Genomic DNA, 19,095 nt, shown 5'->3' with positions numbered 1-19,095 from the left:
AAGCTTAAAATTCTGCCTATGCCTGGACAACACACCATAATCTTCTCCTAACGACTTTACGTTTACCGAGTTCATGATCATGTCTAAGTTTATCAAGCCCTACACTGTAACTCCAAAGGAAATATTCCGCATCAACAATGGCCCTCTAGTTCGCCTGCGTGCACATCCTGGTCCTCAGATACCAAAGGGTGTGTTCGACTTGTTGACATATGCGGGAAAGGTCCGCCCGAAGGCGCTCAACGCCGTCACATATCAGCGTGAGTCTATCTACATAAATAAATGTGATTCAGGCATTGAGGACTAAGCGTTTCTACCCTTGTGTTGGTGTTGACAGCAACCAACGGAGCTTCAATGGGACATAATACCCCAAAAATGCATCTCCTCACCAGCATACTTCGAGGAAATTCTGCTTGTATCTACTCCGTTCCTGCAGGTTTGTGGGATAGCGGACTGATAAGTATCCGGTGATTCTGACGGACACTAGGAACCCCTCTCCCAGATAATCTCATCCTCGTCCATGAATTCAGAGATCATTATTCCCTCAACCCAGAGAAGAAATGACAGTACATGGTGAGCTAGAACGTCCCATGAATAGTTGGTTCGAATGCTGAATGTCAGAATTTGAACGCTAATATCACAGAGTTCTTGCAGGGAAAGGCCATTATTTACGAAAGAAGAATGGTTATGGCAGTACCCAAAGCCAACGGAGACCGAGTGAGAAGCTGCTAATCAATATGTGGACAATGCGGCGTTTTGAGGTTTTCTAGGGAATGGTCGTACGTCTTCGAAACACTGTGTCCTTGGAGAAGGTGAAGCACCAAGCTGGAGGACAGTTGCTGATACCCGTCGAAATGTCTCACGGTGGTGAACTGCGTCAACCACTCAGCGGTTGGGCATCACTACTTTGTGCCAGACGTTGTCTGCCGTTTCCTGCAAAAGAGCGCTTCCTGAAGGGCATGCATTCTTTGTAGTCCTCCAAGACGGTCTGTTAATGATGATCAGAATTGCAACTACGACCTTTAGAGCACATGCTTTTGAGCGCACCGACAAGCCACTGACTTTTATTCTGCAGAGTGGAAAGACAGCATCAAGCCTTTCCATATTCAAAACGGGAGAGCTCGAAAAACCCGTCAAGTATCATTGCTACTGCCGAATAGACATACCGGTTTGCCGAGGCATGGCGAGTGATATGCGAGGAGTAACGCGTTACATGTGTTCCTGCCCGGTGCTGGCGCTGCGCTTTGAACCCTTTACCCGTCAGGCAAGGTTGGTGTAGTCATCAAATCAAGCAAGAAGCACCACTGTACTGGGCCACCTGTATCAACATTCTTAGTTGAAGATGGGTCTGGCAGCCGCGAGAGTCTTTTCTGCCGGTTCCTACACAGTGCGCGAGGCTCGTGAGCAGCTTTGCGTAAAACAAACGAATGGCGCTAGCATTGATACCCAAGCTCTATAGCTGACAGGCAGATCAATCTTGTGATAGACATGCGGCAAACCTGAGGTCATCCACGATTCCGCACACGGGTAGCTATAATGTCAGGCTGCATCGATTGGGAGGACCGTGCTTTCAACACTTGTCAGTGGGATCAGCCGAAATTATGTTGGATGTAGCTGCAAACAGCGAGTCAAATTCGCAACCCGCAAAGCCCAATGGCGATTCTGACTGCAGAGGCGAATTGTAACGGCAGAACATATGAGATTAAGGACAGCGGCTCGTCCTGAATGACATTTGACACCCTGTCAAGGACCTGTTGGGAACCGATTGGACAACCAAGCCTTCAACATGCAAGGTTGGGACTGGAACTGGGACCCAGAAAAGTGGACGGCCCGGACGGGCTGGATGCTGGAGCCTTGGTTCGCAACCGCAAACAAAATGTATAAAAGCCGAGGACCTGATTATTGGATGATGTAAATAAAGGGACTGAAAGGAAGGATGTGAGGTCACGGGAAAGTAGCCGAGGAAGTGCTCAACTGACGTTTACCTTCGAGTGCCCGAGCCGCCAGTGGCCACACGCACGACTGCCCAATGCCCAAGACCTCCCTTCTATCGCCTCACTGGCCAGATACCAATAATTGCTGACATCCAACTGCTTCAAGCCTGCCAGAATCATCCAGTGAGCTCAGGAAGGCGTTCAATATTTTCCCTGCACCTCGCTTGGAGAGGTCAGCAATCGTTCTGAGGACTTGGCCGGCTGTGATATTATTCAAACCACGTAATCCGAACTCTGTCAATTATCTCGAATAACTGGGGATCCCGGTTGTCTGCTGGCGGCGCCATCCTTTGTCAACTTTGTGAAGAAGCATAACGAATGTTCGCTTTGCTGCAGCCTCACCGGTACACAACGGAATACCCGTGGTCTACACCGTAATTTTGCCGTAAAAATAATGAACATCAAACTGGAGGCTGGACGAATGCGTTTGAGGACAGAGGAAGGAAGTGGCTCGCCCTGTCTGTGGTACCAAATGAGGCAAGGAAAGGCAAATCTCCTGCTTGCGCTGCGAGAAGTTATTGTCCGCCAGGACCCCTTGCGGTGTATATACATCGGACAACAGTCGGACTGTGTATCTTGACTGAATTGACATGCGTCTACCCTGTTGTTATTTGAGACCGAGTGCTCTGTATATACTCTTCAGAAGTAGCTCCAGATAGAGGTACTTTTTGCATGAGACTCAGCCTGATCACCAAGGCTGGGGCTGATCCAATAACAAGGCACAGGAGACGGCAAGAGACATCACGGCAACACAGGCCCTGCAAATCGACACGGCCTAAGCCTTATTTGGCGGAGCGTGCATGCAGAATCTGGCGCTGGCGTGTCGGTGTTGCGGTGTGGTGTGGAGCCCTGGGAGAGGTCGTGGCACCAGACAGGCCAGCAGCCCAACGACGGGGCCCAAGTGGCAGCCCAATCAGTCCGTGCCGCGCAAAATCCACACAACTCTGCGATCCCACCTTTTTTCGCCCCCTCGCTCTTCTTCAGGCGCTTCTCTCCCTCTCTTATCTCGCTGTCCCTCGTCTTTCCTGCTTCCATCTCTTCCATCCTCTTCCTCTTCCCTCTTTCTCTCCCAAGAAGTCTCCCCCCTACCCTGGCTCCTCTCGCCAGCTCCCAGGTAGCTAAATCTGTACAAAACCTCCCACTACTGGACTCGACACCCGACTTGACCTCAATCTGGAGTTCCCTTAACCCCTCCTCTCTAGTCATCTTCATCCACGTCGCTCCCACCTCGTGGTCTCTTCATCGCTCTCACAACGACTCTTCAAACCCATCATCTTATACCTTTGAACGGCCTGGTTCCCTTCTGGATATCCTTCTGGATCTGATCATCACTGATTCCGTGATAACAACCGTGGACAAGAATTCTTACACCGGAATTTCTTTCTTTTCATAAACCCAGCTGGCACTCACCTTCTCGCGCCTTGAAATCCCACTTGGACACTTGTCAAATCAAACTTCAGATTTGCTTCTGTTGCAGCCTTGGACCTTCAGCCTCATAATAATACTTGCTTTGTTCTTGGAGAACAGCCAGAAATTGTTTCCGCTCATCATATTTACCTGGACTCTCCGGCACTGTTTTCCCTGGACTCCCTTTGGCCATCTGGATCTCTCCAATTTGTTTAAATAAACACCGGATACTCTTCCCTGGACAAGATGACTAGCCGTCAAAATGAATACTTTATCCCTGGAGATGGTATTAGCCGAGAGGTTATTCAGGCCGATATCTGTCGTTACCTTGGAAATGATGCACTAGTAAGACCTGGAAACCACAATGTCCGTCTCCCTGATCCTCTGAAGTCAGCCGTGTCCGAGAGCCAAACAAACTGGTCTCGAATGATAATATTGTGCAATTATCCCGGTTCCTGTTACTGACTTTTCGGATAGGGTCGTGGAGGATTTTTTCTTCGGGCTTACCGAAACCTCACATCAGTATGGCCCTTTCCCCCCCTTGCCCAAATCTTAAGAGGAGGTATGCTAACGCGATCGTCAATCAGGAAATGATTGCTGATCTCAAAGCCGATTCCGCTCGGTGGGAGGCGGATGTGAGAAGCCGGGCTGACCAAGGTTACCCACGAGGCAGCTACACCCAGGACTACAGCTACTCTCAACCCAGCCGCAACACCCCAAACTATGCAACCTCTATGGGAGGCTCCATGCACCCTGAACTGTCCGGCGGTCAAGGTCCTTCTCCCCCCACAACCTACGCTGCACCACCGCAGCAGTATGACCAATATCACCAGGGTGGCTACCCCTCAACGTCAAGTCCGCCATACTCCAGTGCACCCTCATATCCTTCGAACCACTCGGGCTTCGGGACTGGCCACAACCCTTACCCTCCTCAACATGTCCCGTACAGCTCTCACAGCCAGCCGCCCGTGACCTCTGAGATTCACCCTTCATATACTTACGCCAGCGCTGGCTATGGTTTCGAGAATGGACGAAACAATGCCCCTAGATATGCTGGTCCTGGCTATGATACCGAGTCGGATTATTCTCCTGTTACCACCGGAATGGCCTACCCTGCTACCACTGCCCCTGATCCCCGGATAGGAATGGAACCAAGATACACTCCGGACTCTGGATATTCTGACCGCAATAGGCCACAGCCAACAAGAGAAAGAGAGGTGCCCCGCCGAACGCGGTGATGAATCATGATTTCATTGCTCCTCGAGAGCACCAGGCGTCGGTGTCAGAACTAGACGCCTGTGATTCCCAAGACGCAAAATGCTGCGCGGGATTAATGAATGTTACGACATGAAGTTTTTTTGCCTCTGCCGCTCATGTCCTGGAGCCTCCGCGGATCTCCTTTGCTTTTATGCCTTCAGGATATCATGCCGGAAAAAGTGTGCTTAAGTCATTGTTTCGGAAACCGATTGCAGCCTTGGGGAAACGAACCTTAGACTACCGGATCTTGTTCTATTTTACCTGGATGTTGGGGGCGTCATCTCGTCGTTGATTGTTTATGCCGAATGTCCTTCCTCAGGCGTCGGCTGGCTCCGCTGGATATGTCCTTGTTTTTGATTCCTCCCGAAAGACCACAATTGGCGTTCTAATGTAAAGACCCTCTGAATGTTTGATGCTTATGGAAAGGTGGCTGTTTTGCTGGTTCATTGTGATGCCACCGTGTCCCTGATGTGTTTCTATGTTATCGCCGTGCCTGGCATTTGCTCCGCTCCATTTTGGTTTTCTTTCGCGGTTTCATCCCAGCGGTTTCTTCGCCAGGACCCTCTGGTACCTCCTAATATGTTTCGAGGGCGTTTTGTTGTCACCATATGTTGAAACCGACGGAGACGAATACACTCCGCCAGTGTGGGCGTTGATGATACACAGTGATGTAGATACGAGCATACTATACGGCGTTTTCTCTTCCAAATCAAATAGCAGCGGTGTCTCAGAATTGATCCGACACCTGCTCAGCAATCTCTTCGGACTTATTCGTGTCTCATAGCCACAAACCTAGACCAATCTTACCTCTTCGTTTTCTTTGTGCTGTGCTACTGGGCACCTGCATATTTCCCGTCTCGAACGGAGATTCTAGATCAATGTTTCGGTGTTGCCCTTCGTTTGCACGCAGGCACCAGCCACCAAACAGCATCCCCCTGAGTGAGTAATACTGTAATCTTCTCAACTTTTGTTCCTAGTCTGACATGGCCTAGTGACTGCTGCTCCTACCACAACCAAATTCCCTCGCAGCTGTGTGAACCGTCCTGGAAGAGCCTTGATAATTCACTCAACGGCGGGTCTTGTCCCCCAGAGCTTGGTCCATCCGCCCATATGCGCTCATATACTCCAATCGCGTGTCTTGCCAATGTCTCTCATTCACTTTGCTAGTTCAAGCACCTTGAGTTGACACTGTTGCTTCTCTCTTGTTTCCTCCAGAACTCTAACAGCCACAAACCGTACTCATGTCTCGGAGTTGCATCGCTGCTCCTTCCAACCTGTTGTGTTCTGGGGAAATATCAGCATCGGCTCTCCCGGCTCCGCTCGATGATGCCTCCCTCATCCTTTCCTAAGTTTGCTGACGGTGACCTCAAGATAGCTGTGATTCCTGATATCTACCTTCTGCATTCTACAGTGCTCAAGAACCGCCCAGGTCTTTTGAGGGTGATTCTTGGAAGCCGTCACGTCGGTGACCCATCCTCTACACCCGCCGAACATCATCGCAGCACACCGTCACGCCGTCTTCATTTGCATCTGACTGGGATGCCTGGCCATAAATACGGGATGTTGGATACTCTGGTAAGCGAAACCATCCAGCGGATAGCATTTGAGTCGTGGAGTTCTAACATATTGGATATCGTAGGGCTACGAAGATAACCGCGGTGATATGGATGACATGTACCTGAGCTCCTTCCCCGAATGGCCACTGAAGACACGTCACGTCTGGAGCAACATCTTCAGGATCGTCTACAACCTGCACCCAACCCTGGACTATGACGGCCACGACTTTTTGCTAGATAATTGTCAAGCGCTGCTCGAGTTGGCGGAGGAACTTCAGTTATTCGATATCGTCTCAACTGCCATGCACACATCACTCCTCTCCTTTGACCAACAACTCTATCAACTCATTGCGAAGGACACTATCGGCTGGATCAAACTCGGCGTACGCTTACAATCTGGGGCTATCTTTAAGGAGTCTATGATCCATCTGGTTGGCAAATGGAACCTGCTTGACGAGGAGGATCGCAGTCCCTTGCCAGCAAATATCCACAGCCTGTGCGTTCGGAAGGTTCAGGAGCTTCAAGTCATCAAGCAGGCCATCGACTTACAGATGGTAAACAAGCTTCCCCGTCCGCGATCAGACAGTTCTCGCCACCGCGAAACGAAGAACATCTTCGGATGGATGGCACTGACCTTTTACCAACAGTGGCTTTGTGAGTCCTTTGCTACGAACCGCAACCACCATGCCCCAGATGGAGGTGCAGCCTTCTATCGTGCGATTGCAGCTGGTGGTGATGCTTATCTGAGTAAGCTCGATCGAGATATCACTCAGTTTCAGGCATCGCTTGATGCTATACCCGAAAGCAACAAGGGACTGAAGGAGTTAGAAAAAGATCTCAACGAGCTGAAGAAGGGGATGAAGGGCTTCGTCGCGGACTTGCTCGTCAATGAAGCCAAGTACGATACTGACATTCTGGGTGACCTCCCGTATCTTACTTGCTGCAAAGTCAGGGAGGAGGAATTGCCGCAGACAGAACTAGTTCAGAATGGGATGGTGTCGCAGTATCTAGGAATCGATGGTAATATCGATACTGATCTGCTCAACAACAACAGCTTTAGCCAGCCCTTTGTCTCTTCTGGGTCGACGTTGGGCAGTGATGGTGCCGGCGTCGTAATGGGTATCAACGCCAGCAGCGAATACCTCGAGACTTCCTGCATAAACCAAGACTACCACCATCCCACACCTTTCAACCCCTTCAACAACACTTTTAATGAACCAGCTGCAGACCTTCTTTTTACTTGGAGCGGTGCACAAGCGGGTTGTCCCGCCCACTTCCCTGTATCGCCCTTCAACGTCGGGATGTCATCATCCACTGACTCCCTCCGACAGCTGCCCCTTCCAGCATTGTCTGATGACATCTACCACCCCCAGCCGCAGTCCCAAATGTACGCACCGTTCATCCCAACTACCGGGCTCAACGATCTGGACATGGACTTTCTAAACGAACACTTTTCGCCTGAAGGTGATACTTATGTGCATGACGGTTCCGATGGAAGCATGGCATTTCTCTAAAGGCTATTTGTCAGCGACAACCAAAAGCAGCTGAAGACGAGTTCTTGAGCAAATTCCTCGTTATCTTTTCCCTCATTCTCTGCTCGTTGTCTGGGAGGTTCTCCTTGTTATATCACTCATCATCCATGGCGTTATCTAGAGGATATGGCGGAGTCAGATCTATTTGCAAGTTTTCTAAGTTATGTACTTTTCTTGCGAGTTCGTCAAGCGTTCATGTTGTTTTACATTCCATCAAAAGTTCTTGATTCATGAGAAGCTTCCCTCCCGCTTAGTCGATACATTCTGCCAATTCCACGGACGGTCCTTTGTAAATCTCACGCCCCGGATCGAGGCAAGGCAGTAGAAAGAGCCACAGGAACTGGAGAGACCCAGAATCTAATATTTCGCCCTAGCAGCCCACCCAAGTATCCATGCTCTCCAGTCGTAGCTAAGCCAGGTATTCCTTCTTCTGCCCCGTAAACCAACCGATCGAGTGTCTTGAAGATATGGTGCGAAAAGCGTAATGAAATTTCCGAGCTAAACAACAGCAAATATATTGATATCACAAGCCTAATCTGACAAATAACCTTCCTTCTCTCCACGCAACCATTTATTCGTCGTCGTAGCCCTGCGGGATAACTCGGGGTCCATGAGGAACTGCAGCGAATAGGAAAGATGATTAGCACAAATCCCAAATAATCGACGCTTTCGCGTTACTCAATGGAACCGGTTCAACTCACTAGGATACGTCAAAGGAATCGGCTCCGGGTCAACGTCGCCGAAAAACCGTCTGATCGGGGGCAAAGAGACAAGCATGACGGGGCCCGTGGCACCGATAACAAGCGAGTAAAAGATGGCAGGGCGCTCGTGCGAGGCCCAGCGCATGTAGCGGAGGGGGGTAGACCAGAACTGGGGGGCGGACATTGTTGCGACGGAAAGGGAAGAATTTGCGGACGCGGTGGTGCGGATTGGTGGTGAGTTGCTCGGAGAGACTCAATTGAATGAGTCTGGTTCAGGCGAAGGAATTGCGGTTGTTGGGAAGGCCGCAATTAAGGTGGCTCTTGCCGGGGAGACGTCGGGTTGATATTGGTGGTGTTGAGGGGAGGTCGGGATGAGGTGTGGATAGGCCGGACCGAAGTTTAGCTCTAACTGCTGCAAAGGCGGCGGCGGCGGCACTGGAGTTGAAGTGAAGTCTTGGCGCTCGGTCCAAACACGTCGCAGCTTCCAGGCACTTACGTAGACTGACTGGCTTTTGCTACAAACTATACCGTTCGACAACACCGGTTGCGTCTCTTTTTCGCTTTGTCTGGCGATTCATTATTTTTGTCGTTTCTTGTACCCCGCTGCGCGGAAGGTCGTTGACGATGCGCTGGTGTCCGTCCCTCTTGTTCTTTGGCTTCTTGGCCGCTTGCACCAATGCATTGAGCAGTTCGGGGAACCGATTGTTGGTGGTTCTGGAAGATTCTGCTGAGAAGGGACTTTATTCGACGCTCTGGGGGGATTTAGAAGGTATGACATTTAAGGAATTGAGGTACATAGGAATGTTGTTCGCTAATTGGATTGTTTGGTAGCTCGCGGGTATAACCTCATCTTCGAATCGCCCAAGAGTGAGCAGCTTTCGTTGTTTGAGCTTGGGGAGCGAGCTTACGACCATATCCTCCTACTTCCTCCTAAGTCAAAGGGTTTGTCGGCCTCTACAATGCGTGATGCTGGACAGTCAATTGACAGCTACAGGCTTCGGACCTTCGTTAAACCCTAAGAACCTCGTCGACTTCCTCAACGACGACGGTAACATCCTCCTCGCCCTCTCCGGCAAGTCTACAACTCCCAGCGCTGTCAGTTCTCTCCTCCTCGAGTTCGACTTCCACCTCTCCAACGACCGTTCCTCCATCGCCGTTGACCACTCCAACTACGACACCCTCTCCGCTTCCGAGAAGCACGATGTCCTGCTTCTTGAACGCCCCGGTAAGCTTCGCGCAGATACCAAGGACTTCTTTGGCGGTGAAGGTGTGATTGCCGTTCCAAACGGCAGCCCTCACACTCTCGGTGACAACTCGCTTCTTGCGCCTATTCTCCGGGCACCCAAGACCGCATACAGCTACAACCCCAAGGAGGACGCTGGCTCGGTTGAGGAGGTCTTCGCTACTGGCTCGCAGCTGGCCCTGGCCTCGGCTATGCAGGCTAGGAACTCTGCCCGCTTCACGCTGCTTGGTTCCGTCGAGAGTCTCCAGGACAAGTGGTTCGACGCAAAGGTCAAGGCCCCCGGTGGTACCGAGGTCAAGACCGCCAACCGCGAGTTCGCCGAGCAATTGACTGCATGGACATTCAAGGAGACCGGTGTCCTCAAGGTCGGAAAGATCGAGCACCATCTCGCCAAGGACGATCTCACAATCGACGACCTGAACCCTAGCATCTACCGCATCAAGAACGAGACCGTAAGCGCCCACATCCCATCCTTACCAGTCCTTTACTCCTGCTAACTCTCTGCTATAGGTCTTCTCCATCGAAATCTCTGAATACACCATGGACGGCTACAAACCCTTCGAGGTCCCCTCCAACGACGCCCTCCAGCTAGAATTCACCATGCTCTCCCCCTTCCACCGCCTAAACCTCCAGCCCTCCGCAAAGACAGAAAACAGCACAATCTTCACCTCAACATTCACAGTCCCCGACCAACACGGCATCTTCTCCTTCCGCGTCAACTACAAGCGGCCCTTCCTCACTAACATTGAAGAAAAGCACGAGGTCACGGTCCGTCACTTCGCGCACAATGAGTACCCGCGTTCGTGGAAGATAAGCGGCGGTTGGGTTTGGATTGCGGGTCTTTGGAGCGTTATCGCGGGTTTCCTTGCGTTTGTGGCTGTTTGGCTTTATTCTGAGCCTACTTCGAGTGCTGGGAAGACTAAGAAGACGCAGTAGGATTTGTAGATAGATTTGATGACTGACCTGAACTGTGTAGGGTTGGTTTGTATTGCATTTCTTCTGAATGATACTTGTATGAACAGGGAACATATCAATTGCCGACGAAAACGAGTTTATACACAACGGTTATCGTCATTGTAGGTCCATTTTGTAGACAGGCTGACTTGGTATTTCCTAACTATATACATAGACTCATATAGTACATTTCCAAAACAAAAAGAACTCCATTCCATGCCATGAGGGGAGACAAAAAATAAACGACGTTTGCCATGCAGATGCTGAATATCACTCATCCACGCTGACCATCCCTCCTCCCTCCTCCCTCCACTTTCATTCAATAACCGGTATCCCGTTCAGGTCAGATTACAGACCCCTCGTCTTCTCCGGATCCATCTGCACCTCATCCCCACTAATTTCCTTCACCGTCTGGTAAGCCGGCTTCCCAGCATAGAGCTGACCCTTGCCTCCTTGTCCCTCCCCAGTGGTGTTCTGCATGTTGAGCGGTGCGTTTCCGCGGAACCGCTTGCGCATGTCGATTAGGCCGCGCCTGCGATACCACAACGGTCAGCTACTAGAGATTGATAGAAAGGAGGAGGAGAAAAAGGGTGTTGGGAAGGGCATGCGACTCACTTGCACTCGCCGAACCCCTTCCTAAGCTGCTGGCATTTCACGGGGAGTTGGTCGACTAGTGGTTCGGAGAGGCATTCGCGGGGTGTGTGTCGTTGTAACATGATGCAGTCTGATTGTTGGAGGCATTGGGCTAGGGCGTCGCCTGTTGTATTGTGACCGGTTAGCTAAATGTTAATCTATCCAGAGTAGAGCTGCATTGTTGGGAAAGTTGATGGATAGAGCGCAAGAATGGCATGATTGCGCTCGCATATGCAGCTCAACAGAACGGGGACGGAGTCGGGTTTCGGAAGTCAGTGGATTGAGGAGAGCAAGAGGCAGGACATAACCCCAGTAACTTACGCAGACCAGCGCATGAATTCGGCATCTTGAGGCAACCGGGCGTTATCCAGCCAATTCTCCGACGAGGATTGGAGATCTTCCTGAAGCTGCTGCTTCTGCTAGTTAGACCGACGGCGCGGACTCCGCGGGCAAAAAGCCAAAACTCACTGGACCGCCCCGACTTATGTCAGCAGTCACATGGAAATTCGAGCAGTTTAATGACGTCGCGGCGACGGGGATCGCTTCCGGTATGGAGGGAGGCTCGAGCTCCAGCCTGCTCCTCTTCCTCGTGGACCCCAACGCTTGGAATTGGGGGGCTTGATTAACTTCTTTATTTCCCCTACCATCTTGCGCATCATGTACTTTCTTTTCAATATCAATCACTTAATTCTGGAGGAATAGTTACGCATTCAGCATGGCCCGTGTCCCGGTTATAGGGCGCCTATTCTGGTTCGAGTACTTTGCGCTCTTTGGGTCGTTGATCCTGGTGCTGCTCGAGTGGGTGATCCACATTATTACTTTCTGCCTTCGTATGTCGCATTCTAGATTCTCCTATTTCGAATGGTCGCTAACTTGAGATTCTAGCTGAACCGATTATCAAATTCTGCTACGAGCGGTCGAAAACGATCTTCAACCTATTTATAACCCCTGAGCGGTCGGAGAAGCAGGACAAGAAGGAGCGGCTCGCGAAAGAAGTTAGTGAAGCGTCAGACTTTGCAGATATATGCTCAGCGTTTGGGTATGAAGCCGAGGAACACATCGTTCAAACTGGGGATGGATATTTGCTGGGGCTCCATCGGTTGGCGAATCGCAAAGGGGAGGAATCGCAAACCGTCAACCAAGGTGAAGGGAGCGTCAAGAAGAAGGTCGTATATTTACACCATGGTCTGATGATGTGCAGTGAGGTTTGGGTTTGCTTGACTGAAGAAGAACGATGCCTGCCTTTCCAATTGGTCGAACGAGGGTATGATGTCTGGCTGGGGAACAACCGCGGGAACAAGTACTCCAAGAAGTCGATCAGATACTCGCCTCTGTCAAACGAGTTCTGGGACTTCTCAATTGACAATTTCGCCTTCCACGATATCCCCGACTCCATCGATTATATCCTCGAGCTGACAGGGCAGCCGTCCCTATCATATATCGGCTTCTCGCAAGGAACGGCCCAGGCGTTCGCTACTCTGTCAATCAACCCTCGTCTGAATCAAAAAGTCGACGTCTTTGTTGCTCTTGCTCCTGCAATGGCTCCGGCGCGGATATCGAGTCCGGTCGTTGACTCGCTGATGAAAGCTTCACCGAACTTCATCTTCTTGCTCTTTGGTCGACGGAGCATTCTCAGCTCAACCACAATGTGGCAGACCATTCTCTATCCACCAATCTTCATGCGCATCATCGACACGTCACTTTCGTTCCTCTTCAACTGGAAGTGCAAGAACATCAGCAGAGCCCAGAAGCTGGCTGGCTACGCCCACCTCTTCTCGTTCACCAGCACCAAATCCGTTGTTCACTGGTTCCAGATCATTCGCAACAAGAATTTCCAGTTCTATGATGACGAAATTTATGCACCATTCAGTATCGTGGCAAGTGAGCGATTCTACAAACCAGTCAAGTACCCGACAAGAAACATCAAGACGCCAATTGTCCTGCTGTATGGTGGCAGCGATAGCCTTGTCGATATCAACGTGATGCAGAAGGAGCTTCCCCGCGGAACCATTGCCAAGGAGATTCCCAAATACGAGCACCTTGACTTCCTGTGGGCAAACGATGTGTCTGAGCTGGTCTTTGGCCATGTGTTTGAGGCGTTGGATCGATATAGCTCTAACAAGGGGCTGGAAACGAAGTCCGTTGGACAGGTCAACGGCATCCAAGATGCCACGGCTTAATTCGTACTCGAACCGCAGATGCAAGGAGCAACCAGAGCTCCTGCGTGATGACGGCGGAGCGACAGTGATGCTGGATTTATTGAGATCATATTGGTTGTATTTAGCGCAGAGGCACCAACCCTGGAATTTTAGTCGCACAACGCATTGTATTTAGGCCCAACTTGATGCTTCATCCCGGCAACGAGCACTGCTTGCCTGTATGCTCGTTTGTCTTTCGGTCGTAGGCCATCGCCGTCAGCGCGAACAATTGTACTCATATCTTCTGACTATTTGACGAAAATCAGTGACCCCACTCATGCGTTATCACGTCAGGCAGCGTGGACGTAGCGACTAGGATATGTGATGAGTGAAGGGCCGAAAGTACAACATTCTGGAACGGTCCGCGGGGATAGCGAAGCTGATGCCTAGTACAGTAAGTACTTAGTAAGGTAACAGCCTTAGCAGGAAGGATTAATGCAGGTTCGATGTTTGTCGGAACTGCTTGGACTTTGCTGGCCTGTCTCAGAGACCAGGGACATGACCCGGCCCTGCAGTGATGAGTTGGCCCGGTGTCCGGTTCCTGGGCTGGGCAGGCAGATCATGCCTGACGGCCAATGATGATAGGTCGCGAGAGATAGATCGGGCCTGTTTCAGTCATGACGGCCTCTGGGATGAAGCCAACTTGAGACTAAAGACTGCAGACAGTGCAGAATTGGGTCGAGACTGGGATGGCGCATAGATGAGGCAGCCAAGGCAGGCTTTGATCGGAGCAGGGGTGGCTACATAGTAGCTATCACGCTGGGTTTGGCATTGATGAAGTTGAGGTTCTTTTTGGGTAGTCTCCGTTTGCTTTGTGAAGCGCAGAAGAAGAAAAGAGAGGGAGGGTGCTACGTGAGCAATAAGAAGTGGTGATATATGTTGGTGATGGTGTTGGTGTTGGTGGGAATGTTTCTTTGAGCACAATTGATGTGCAGAAAGTCAGTTTAGTATTTCTACAACCACCTCTCCCTCCCTTCCTTCTCTCTCTTCTCTCCAACTCTCACCTCTTTTTCTCCGTCATCATCAGCATCCGCATATCACCTCATCATTTACTTGCAACTGCATATAATTACTCCTTTAGGATCGTCTCCAACACCCACCCATATAGAGTTTCGGTTCCAAATCACCCAATCCGATCTTCACCGCCATCCACGCTGCATTACGGGCTTCTCCCTCAAGACTGGTCGACTGCAAAGGCAAAAGGAAGAGAAGATCAAAGACTGCTGCAGCCAGGAAAAAGAAAAGAAAAAGCAAACATAAGCCAGAGCATTGCATCATTGTCAGGATCCTTCAGGCCCTCAGCATATCCGCAGCTTCTCCGGCTCCGAATTTTTGAACCAAACCCTTTGCTCGCGCTCCCCACAACTTCTGCTAAGAGACCGCGACTAAACTGCAGTCGGCCTGGCCCTACCTCCTTCGCCCCCACCAGGCACTCAGTCTCGCTCTCGACGTCGAACCGGTCCGCTCAGTCGCTCCGCTGCATTTCGTTCGAGAACCTGTTGCGCACAACTCTCGCTTCTCCGACCTCTCTTTTCACCTTCCTCGCTTCTCTCCCGCTCTAAGCGCCTCCTTCCCTTCTGGAAGCTCCCAATTGGGCGGTCATTGTTCGACATTGACACCGATGTAACGGATCGCGTGTCATTACCCTTGCTTCCAAAGCTCACCCCGCTCCTTTGACCCCCGAGGGAACTTGGTCCACCGTGCAATCCGCCAGGAGGTCCGCCCATTGCTCGAGCACCGCGCATCATACCAGATCTACGAACTCTCCTGTCAAACAATTGGCCTCCGCAACTCCTGATTCTATATTTACTCGCCGCGGAATAAACACACCTCACTTGAAACTGGGTTCTGCTCGATACCTTTCAATATTCATATTTTGTGCCATTGAAGAAGCGAATCAAAGGCTAGAGATTTGGTTCTAGTCCTCGGTGTCATATATAACTGTCTCAATGCGGCCGCAGTGAGTTTGACCCTGGAATTCGGTTCGCGTCACGTCAAGATGCATGGGGAATGCTAATAATGGCTTGTGTTACCGGACAGGCGAGAATATCATATTGTCGTGCTAGGCGCTGGTAGGTTATATCTTTCGGTGATTGATAAAGACTTAGCACTGATTGTTGACTGTTTGCGTTGTAGGAGGCGTGGGCAAAAGCTGTTTGACTGGTATGGATATCCAATTCTTGTTTCCGTCCCAAAAACCCGACACTCGGCCTTCTCTGGCAACCAATAGCTCACATATGGTAGCGCAATTTGTGCAAAATGTTTGGATTGAAAGTTATGACCCGACAATTGAAGACTCGTATCGCAAACATATTGAGGTAGACGTAAGTCTATCAACTCGGTTCTGTATCATCTCAATGCTGATCTAATTAGGGGCGACAATGTATATTAGAAATGTATGGCAATCATCTGGTTTATGAAGGCTGCGCAGTTCCGGTTATGGCTAACATTCGACTCCAATAGTCTTGACACTGCAGGGACAGAACAGTTCAGTAAGTCAGGTCTGTCTCTTGTTAGCTAATTCGAGTCGGCTAATATCTAATAGCTGCCATGAGGTAAATACTCATCTCTCGAGGCCATCAACTATTGCTGGTCTCATTCGCGTTTCGATCATGGAGCTAATCAATACTTCTAGAGAGCTATATATGAAGCAAGGCCAAGGGTTCCTGCTTGTATTCTCCATCACGAGCATGTCTTCTTTGAACGAGTTATCCGAACTCAGGGAACAAATTGTTCGCATCAAGGACGACGAAAACGTCCCTATCGTCATTGTCGGAAACAAATCGGATTTGGAAGAAGACCGCGCGGTGCCTCGTGCTCGCGCATTCTCTCTTTCCCAGAGCTGGGGCAGCGCCCCGTATTACGAGACCTCTGCTCGTCGACGAGCCAACGTCAACGAAGTCTTCATTGACCTCTGCCGGCAGATCATCCGAAAAGACGCTCAAGGCAGCTCAGGTGGGGGCGACTATGATCTTCCGTCTCGCAAACGTGAAGGTCGTGATCGAAACGAGAGAAAACAAAGAAGACGCCAGCCCAAGAAGAAGGGCCCTTGCGTGATCCTATAGAGACCTGACCTTTCTGAAAACCACAAGTCATCACCCATCTACCACTCACACCTTCGCCCTCGCAAGTTATATAACAGCCAGGCGCAATCCTTCTCACGTCCATGACCCCTAACGACTTGCACATACAATTACTTGCCACAAAACATGATACCATCACACCTCTTCACCTGTGTCCATCATACGCTGTCAACGTCATCTTACGATAGATCTCTGTCCATTTATACTATTTTCTCTTACATTTATATTCTTGTCTTTGATACACCAGGCTCCATTATGTCATTATTCAGGAATGGAAAAGTTTATCTTGTTGGCTTTTTCTCTCTCTCATTCTATCCCAATATGCTTAGATGTTGACTTGTCACTGTCTCCCCTGGCCTACTGACAGCACGCAGAGCGCGAGTAGCATCTCGCTAGGCTTCACTTTCTTTCGTACCCGGGACTCTGGTGCAGCCTTTTCTTACTTGACCGGGAGTATCTACCTCATTCTGTCTGACTATTTGATGACCAAACTCTATAGGCAGCATGTGCTCGGAAATCCGCACCGGCCTTCGTGGACGAGCTCTCAACTGCCCTCTACTGGCCCAGAGTACTTGGACGCAAAGCATATCCCTCTGTGGCGAGCTCCTTGTACCGTTGGATACTGAAGTCTTTCCTAGGCATCCATGTGTCCGGGTACCTGTCCGAGTCACTCACGCTACAGAAAGAACCTTGTCTAAGAATAGATGGAGACTCCCTCGCTCAGATCATGAAGCTCTAGAGGCTTCCATCACTGCTTGACCAACATTAGAGTTCTCGCTTCCCACCGGAAGCTATATAAACGGCCTCCAACCCCGCCGTCCCTCCTGTTCTCCATCTTCTTGACATCTATCTATCCTCCTTCTGGTATCATAGGCGGCTCCAGGTTTACAAAGCTCCAAGGCACTGTTGGTACTACAGACACTTCATATTTACTATTCTTTCAACTTACTATCTTTTCGACTACTATCTTTTCGACACACTCCTCCGATATGACTCGCAAAATCGGTCATATCTTCTCCCTCGCTCTTGTCATATTCTTCTCTGCCCTCCTGGGTGTCACTGTAGCCAAAAAAGTGCACCCCTCTGCCTTCTCGGCGTCGAAAGACATTGACGTCCAGGCATTGCTCTCTACTTCGGAGAAGGTCAAGAATGTTCCTGCCCATGCAACTTATCCGCTGAGCATCAAGGATTTCAAGCACAAGTCAACAATCCACAGCGACTGGGCGTCATTCAAGAATGGAGCGGCATACGTGTTCAAGGCCGACATGGACACTGACTGTGACGGCCTGGACTACAAGTGCAAAGGGAATGCAGATGGCCAAGCCCTCACCAACTGGGGTGCCCTCTCTGCGTATGAGGTACCGTTTATCGTGATACCCCAGAAGTTTGTAGAAGCCAACCCGGTGGCTATCCCTGGAAACAACGTTGCAGCCGTGATCTGGTAAGTACATCCGCCTCTACTACAGTACGGCATCATACTAACATCGCAGCAACAAGAAAATGTTTTATGGGATTCTGGGTGATACCAATGGTAATGACCCACAGGTAACAGGCGAAGGGTCCTGGCTGCTCGCCCGTTCCTGTTTCCCGAAGGACAACCTCAGCGGCAGCAAAGGCCACGATGAAGCAGACGTGACCTACATTCTCTACACTGGTCCTGAGGCTGTTCTTCCTCCGTCCGCCCTCAACAAACACTACATCACCGACTTCAAAAAACTTCGGTCTATGGGCGACAAACTGACGACCTCTCTCATGGGTAACCTGGGCATCAGTTCAGGCCCCAACAAAGGTCAACACGACAACAATCCTCCTCCTCCGTCCTCGCAACCACCAAAAGAGGACGGCCACGACGACAACAACAGCGGCAACAACAACGAAAACGACGACCAGGACGGTACACCTAACCCCAGTGTCGGACTTGGCCCTCCTCCTTCTTCCAGCTCGGAATCACCAAACTCCGAGTCTGATGCTGACGATGACTTTGACTCTGGTGCTGGGTTGCAGCGTGGTGCTGCACCCCAGTTCATGGCACTGTGTATGGCAGTGTTAGTTTTGGTTGTGACTTGATCTGGTTTTAACTGGGCAAGTCGGGGATCTCATGTTTTTTTCTTTTCTTATGCTTTCATATGTCTTGATCTATCCCTGTTGGATCTCTTATCTTGTTGATTTCTGATCTCTGTCTTTCTACTTTCATTCTCTCCTGTTCCCACCTGTTTTCGTTTTCGGAGTTTCTCGACATTCTCATCATCTCCTTGTCTCGTTTGCTTTCTTTTTTCAACTGCTTGTTTCTGCTCAATTTTTTTTTCTATTTCCTTCTCAAATTGTCTGATCATTTGATTCCATACAGCCTACCTGACAAGGAGGACCTTTTCCCCGCATCGTCATGGTTTTCCACCGTATCACGCTTTTCCAGAAGACAACGAGGTTTTTACTGGCTCTTTTGTCTGGCATGTGCTTTCTGGCGCGGCGTTGTTTGACATTTGAACTTGTTTTGGATTAGTATGATTTATATAGGCCCTGGATCTCGAAGAAGGGTATAG

The 19,095-nt window shown here is 50.2% G+C and overlaps 8 protein-coding genes across 8 annotated transcripts; 6 read left to right on the top strand and 2 right to left on the bottom strand.

The window, feature by feature from the left end:
- Positions 1-3,514: 3,514 nt before the first annotated feature.
- On the top strand, positions 3,515-4,885 carry BDV14DRAFT_115637 (putative transcription factor RfeG). The gene is made up of 3 exons (XM_073765770.1): positions 3,515-3,764; positions 3,876-3,920; positions 3,986-4,885. The coding sequence occupies exons 1-3, from the start codon at positions 3,645-3,647 to the stop codon at positions 4,634-4,636; spliced, it is 816 nt and encodes a 271-aa protein (XP_073624796.1). The 5' UTR covers positions 3,515-3,644; the 3' UTR covers positions 4,637-4,885.
- A 1,096-nt stretch (positions 4,886-5,981) lies between these two features.
- BDV14DRAFT_203431 (uncharacterized protein) lies at positions 5,982-7,725 on the top strand (the record flags this gene model as incomplete). The annotated part of the gene is made up of 2 exons (XM_073774280.1): positions 5,982-6,230; positions 6,295-7,725. 2 exons carry the CDS (start codon positions 5,982-5,984, stop codon positions 7,723-7,725), a joined length of 1,680 nt encoding a protein of 559 aa, XP_073624795.1.
- A 485-nt stretch (positions 7,726-8,210) lies between these two features.
- BDV14DRAFT_115655 (NADH:ubiquinone oxidoreductase subunit NDUFA3) lies at positions 8,211-8,699 on the bottom strand. The gene is made up of 2 exons (XM_073765771.1): positions 8,445-8,699; positions 8,211-8,361 (listed from the first exon to the last, which is right to left on the bottom strand). The coding sequence occupies exons 1-2, from the start codon at positions 8,626-8,628 to the stop codon at positions 8,315-8,317; spliced, it is 231 nt and encodes a 76-aa protein (XP_073624794.1). The 5' UTR covers positions 8,629-8,699; the 3' UTR covers positions 8,211-8,314.
- Positions 8,700-8,877: 178 nt separating this feature from the next.
- BDV14DRAFT_115622 (dolichyl-diphosphooligosaccharide-protein glycotransferase) lies at positions 8,878-10,681 on the top strand. The gene is made up of 4 exons (XM_073765769.1): positions 8,878-9,213; positions 9,276-9,386; positions 9,439-10,139; positions 10,198-10,681. Exons 1-4 carry the CDS (start codon positions 9,069-9,071, stop codon positions 10,621-10,623), a joined length of 1,383 nt encoding a protein of 460 aa, XP_073624793.1. The 5' UTR covers positions 8,878-9,068; the 3' UTR covers positions 10,624-10,681.
- Positions 10,682-10,917: 236 nt separating this feature from the next.
- On the bottom strand, positions 10,918-11,766 carry BDV14DRAFT_115618 (PET191 family protein). Its single transcript, XM_073765768.1, has 3 exons — positions 11,596-11,766; positions 11,257-11,398; positions 10,918-11,173 (listed from the first exon to the last, which is right to left on the bottom strand). The coding sequence occupies exons 1-3, from the start codon at positions 11,618-11,620 to the stop codon at positions 10,990-10,992; spliced, it is 351 nt and encodes a 116-aa protein (XP_073624792.1). The 5' UTR covers positions 11,621-11,766; the 3' UTR covers positions 10,918-10,989.
- Positions 11,767-11,845: 79 nt separating this feature from the next.
- Positions 11,846-14,098, top strand: BDV14DRAFT_179758 (sterol esterase). Its single transcript, XM_073769804.1, has 2 exons — positions 11,846-12,104; positions 12,160-14,098. Exons 1-2 carry the CDS (start codon positions 11,990-11,992, stop codon positions 13,452-13,454), a joined length of 1,410 nt encoding a protein of 469 aa, XP_073624791.1. The 5' UTR covers positions 11,846-11,989; the 3' UTR covers positions 13,455-14,098.
- A 1,223-nt stretch (positions 14,099-15,321) lies between these two features.
- On the top strand, positions 15,322-16,711 carry BDV14DRAFT_115463 (putative RAS small monomeric GTPase (Rsr1)). The gene is made up of 8 exons (XM_073765767.1): positions 15,322-15,432; positions 15,513-15,544; positions 15,609-15,635; positions 15,717-15,796; positions 15,846-15,868; positions 15,936-15,964; positions 16,018-16,027; positions 16,108-16,711. Exons 1-8 carry the CDS (start codon positions 15,422-15,424, stop codon positions 16,535-16,537), a joined length of 642 nt encoding a protein of 213 aa, XP_073624790.1. The 5' UTR covers positions 15,322-15,421; the 3' UTR covers positions 16,538-16,711.
- A 652-nt stretch (positions 16,712-17,363) lies between these two features.
- On the top strand, positions 17,364-18,646 carry BDV14DRAFT_115456 (glycoside hydrolase family 75 protein). The gene is made up of 2 exons (XM_073765766.1): positions 17,364-17,996; positions 18,046-18,646. The coding sequence occupies exons 1-2, from the start codon at positions 17,545-17,547 to the stop codon at positions 18,620-18,622; spliced, it is 1,029 nt and encodes a 342-aa protein (XP_073624789.1). The 5' UTR covers positions 17,364-17,544; the 3' UTR covers positions 18,623-18,646.
- The last annotated feature ends 449 nt before the right edge of the window (positions 18,647-19,095 follow it).

Source organism: Aspergillus stella-maris, assembly GCF_047715825.1.
Source record: "Aspergillus stella-maris strain CBS 113639 unplaced genomic scaffold BDV14scaffold_59, whole genome shotgun sequence".
Lineage (NCBI taxonomy): Eukaryota > Fungi > Ascomycota > Eurotiomycetes > Eurotiales > Aspergillaceae > Aspergillus > Aspergillus stella-maris.
Note: the sequence above shows the minus strand (reverse complement) of the source record. Positions and strands in the feature narration are given on the sequence as shown.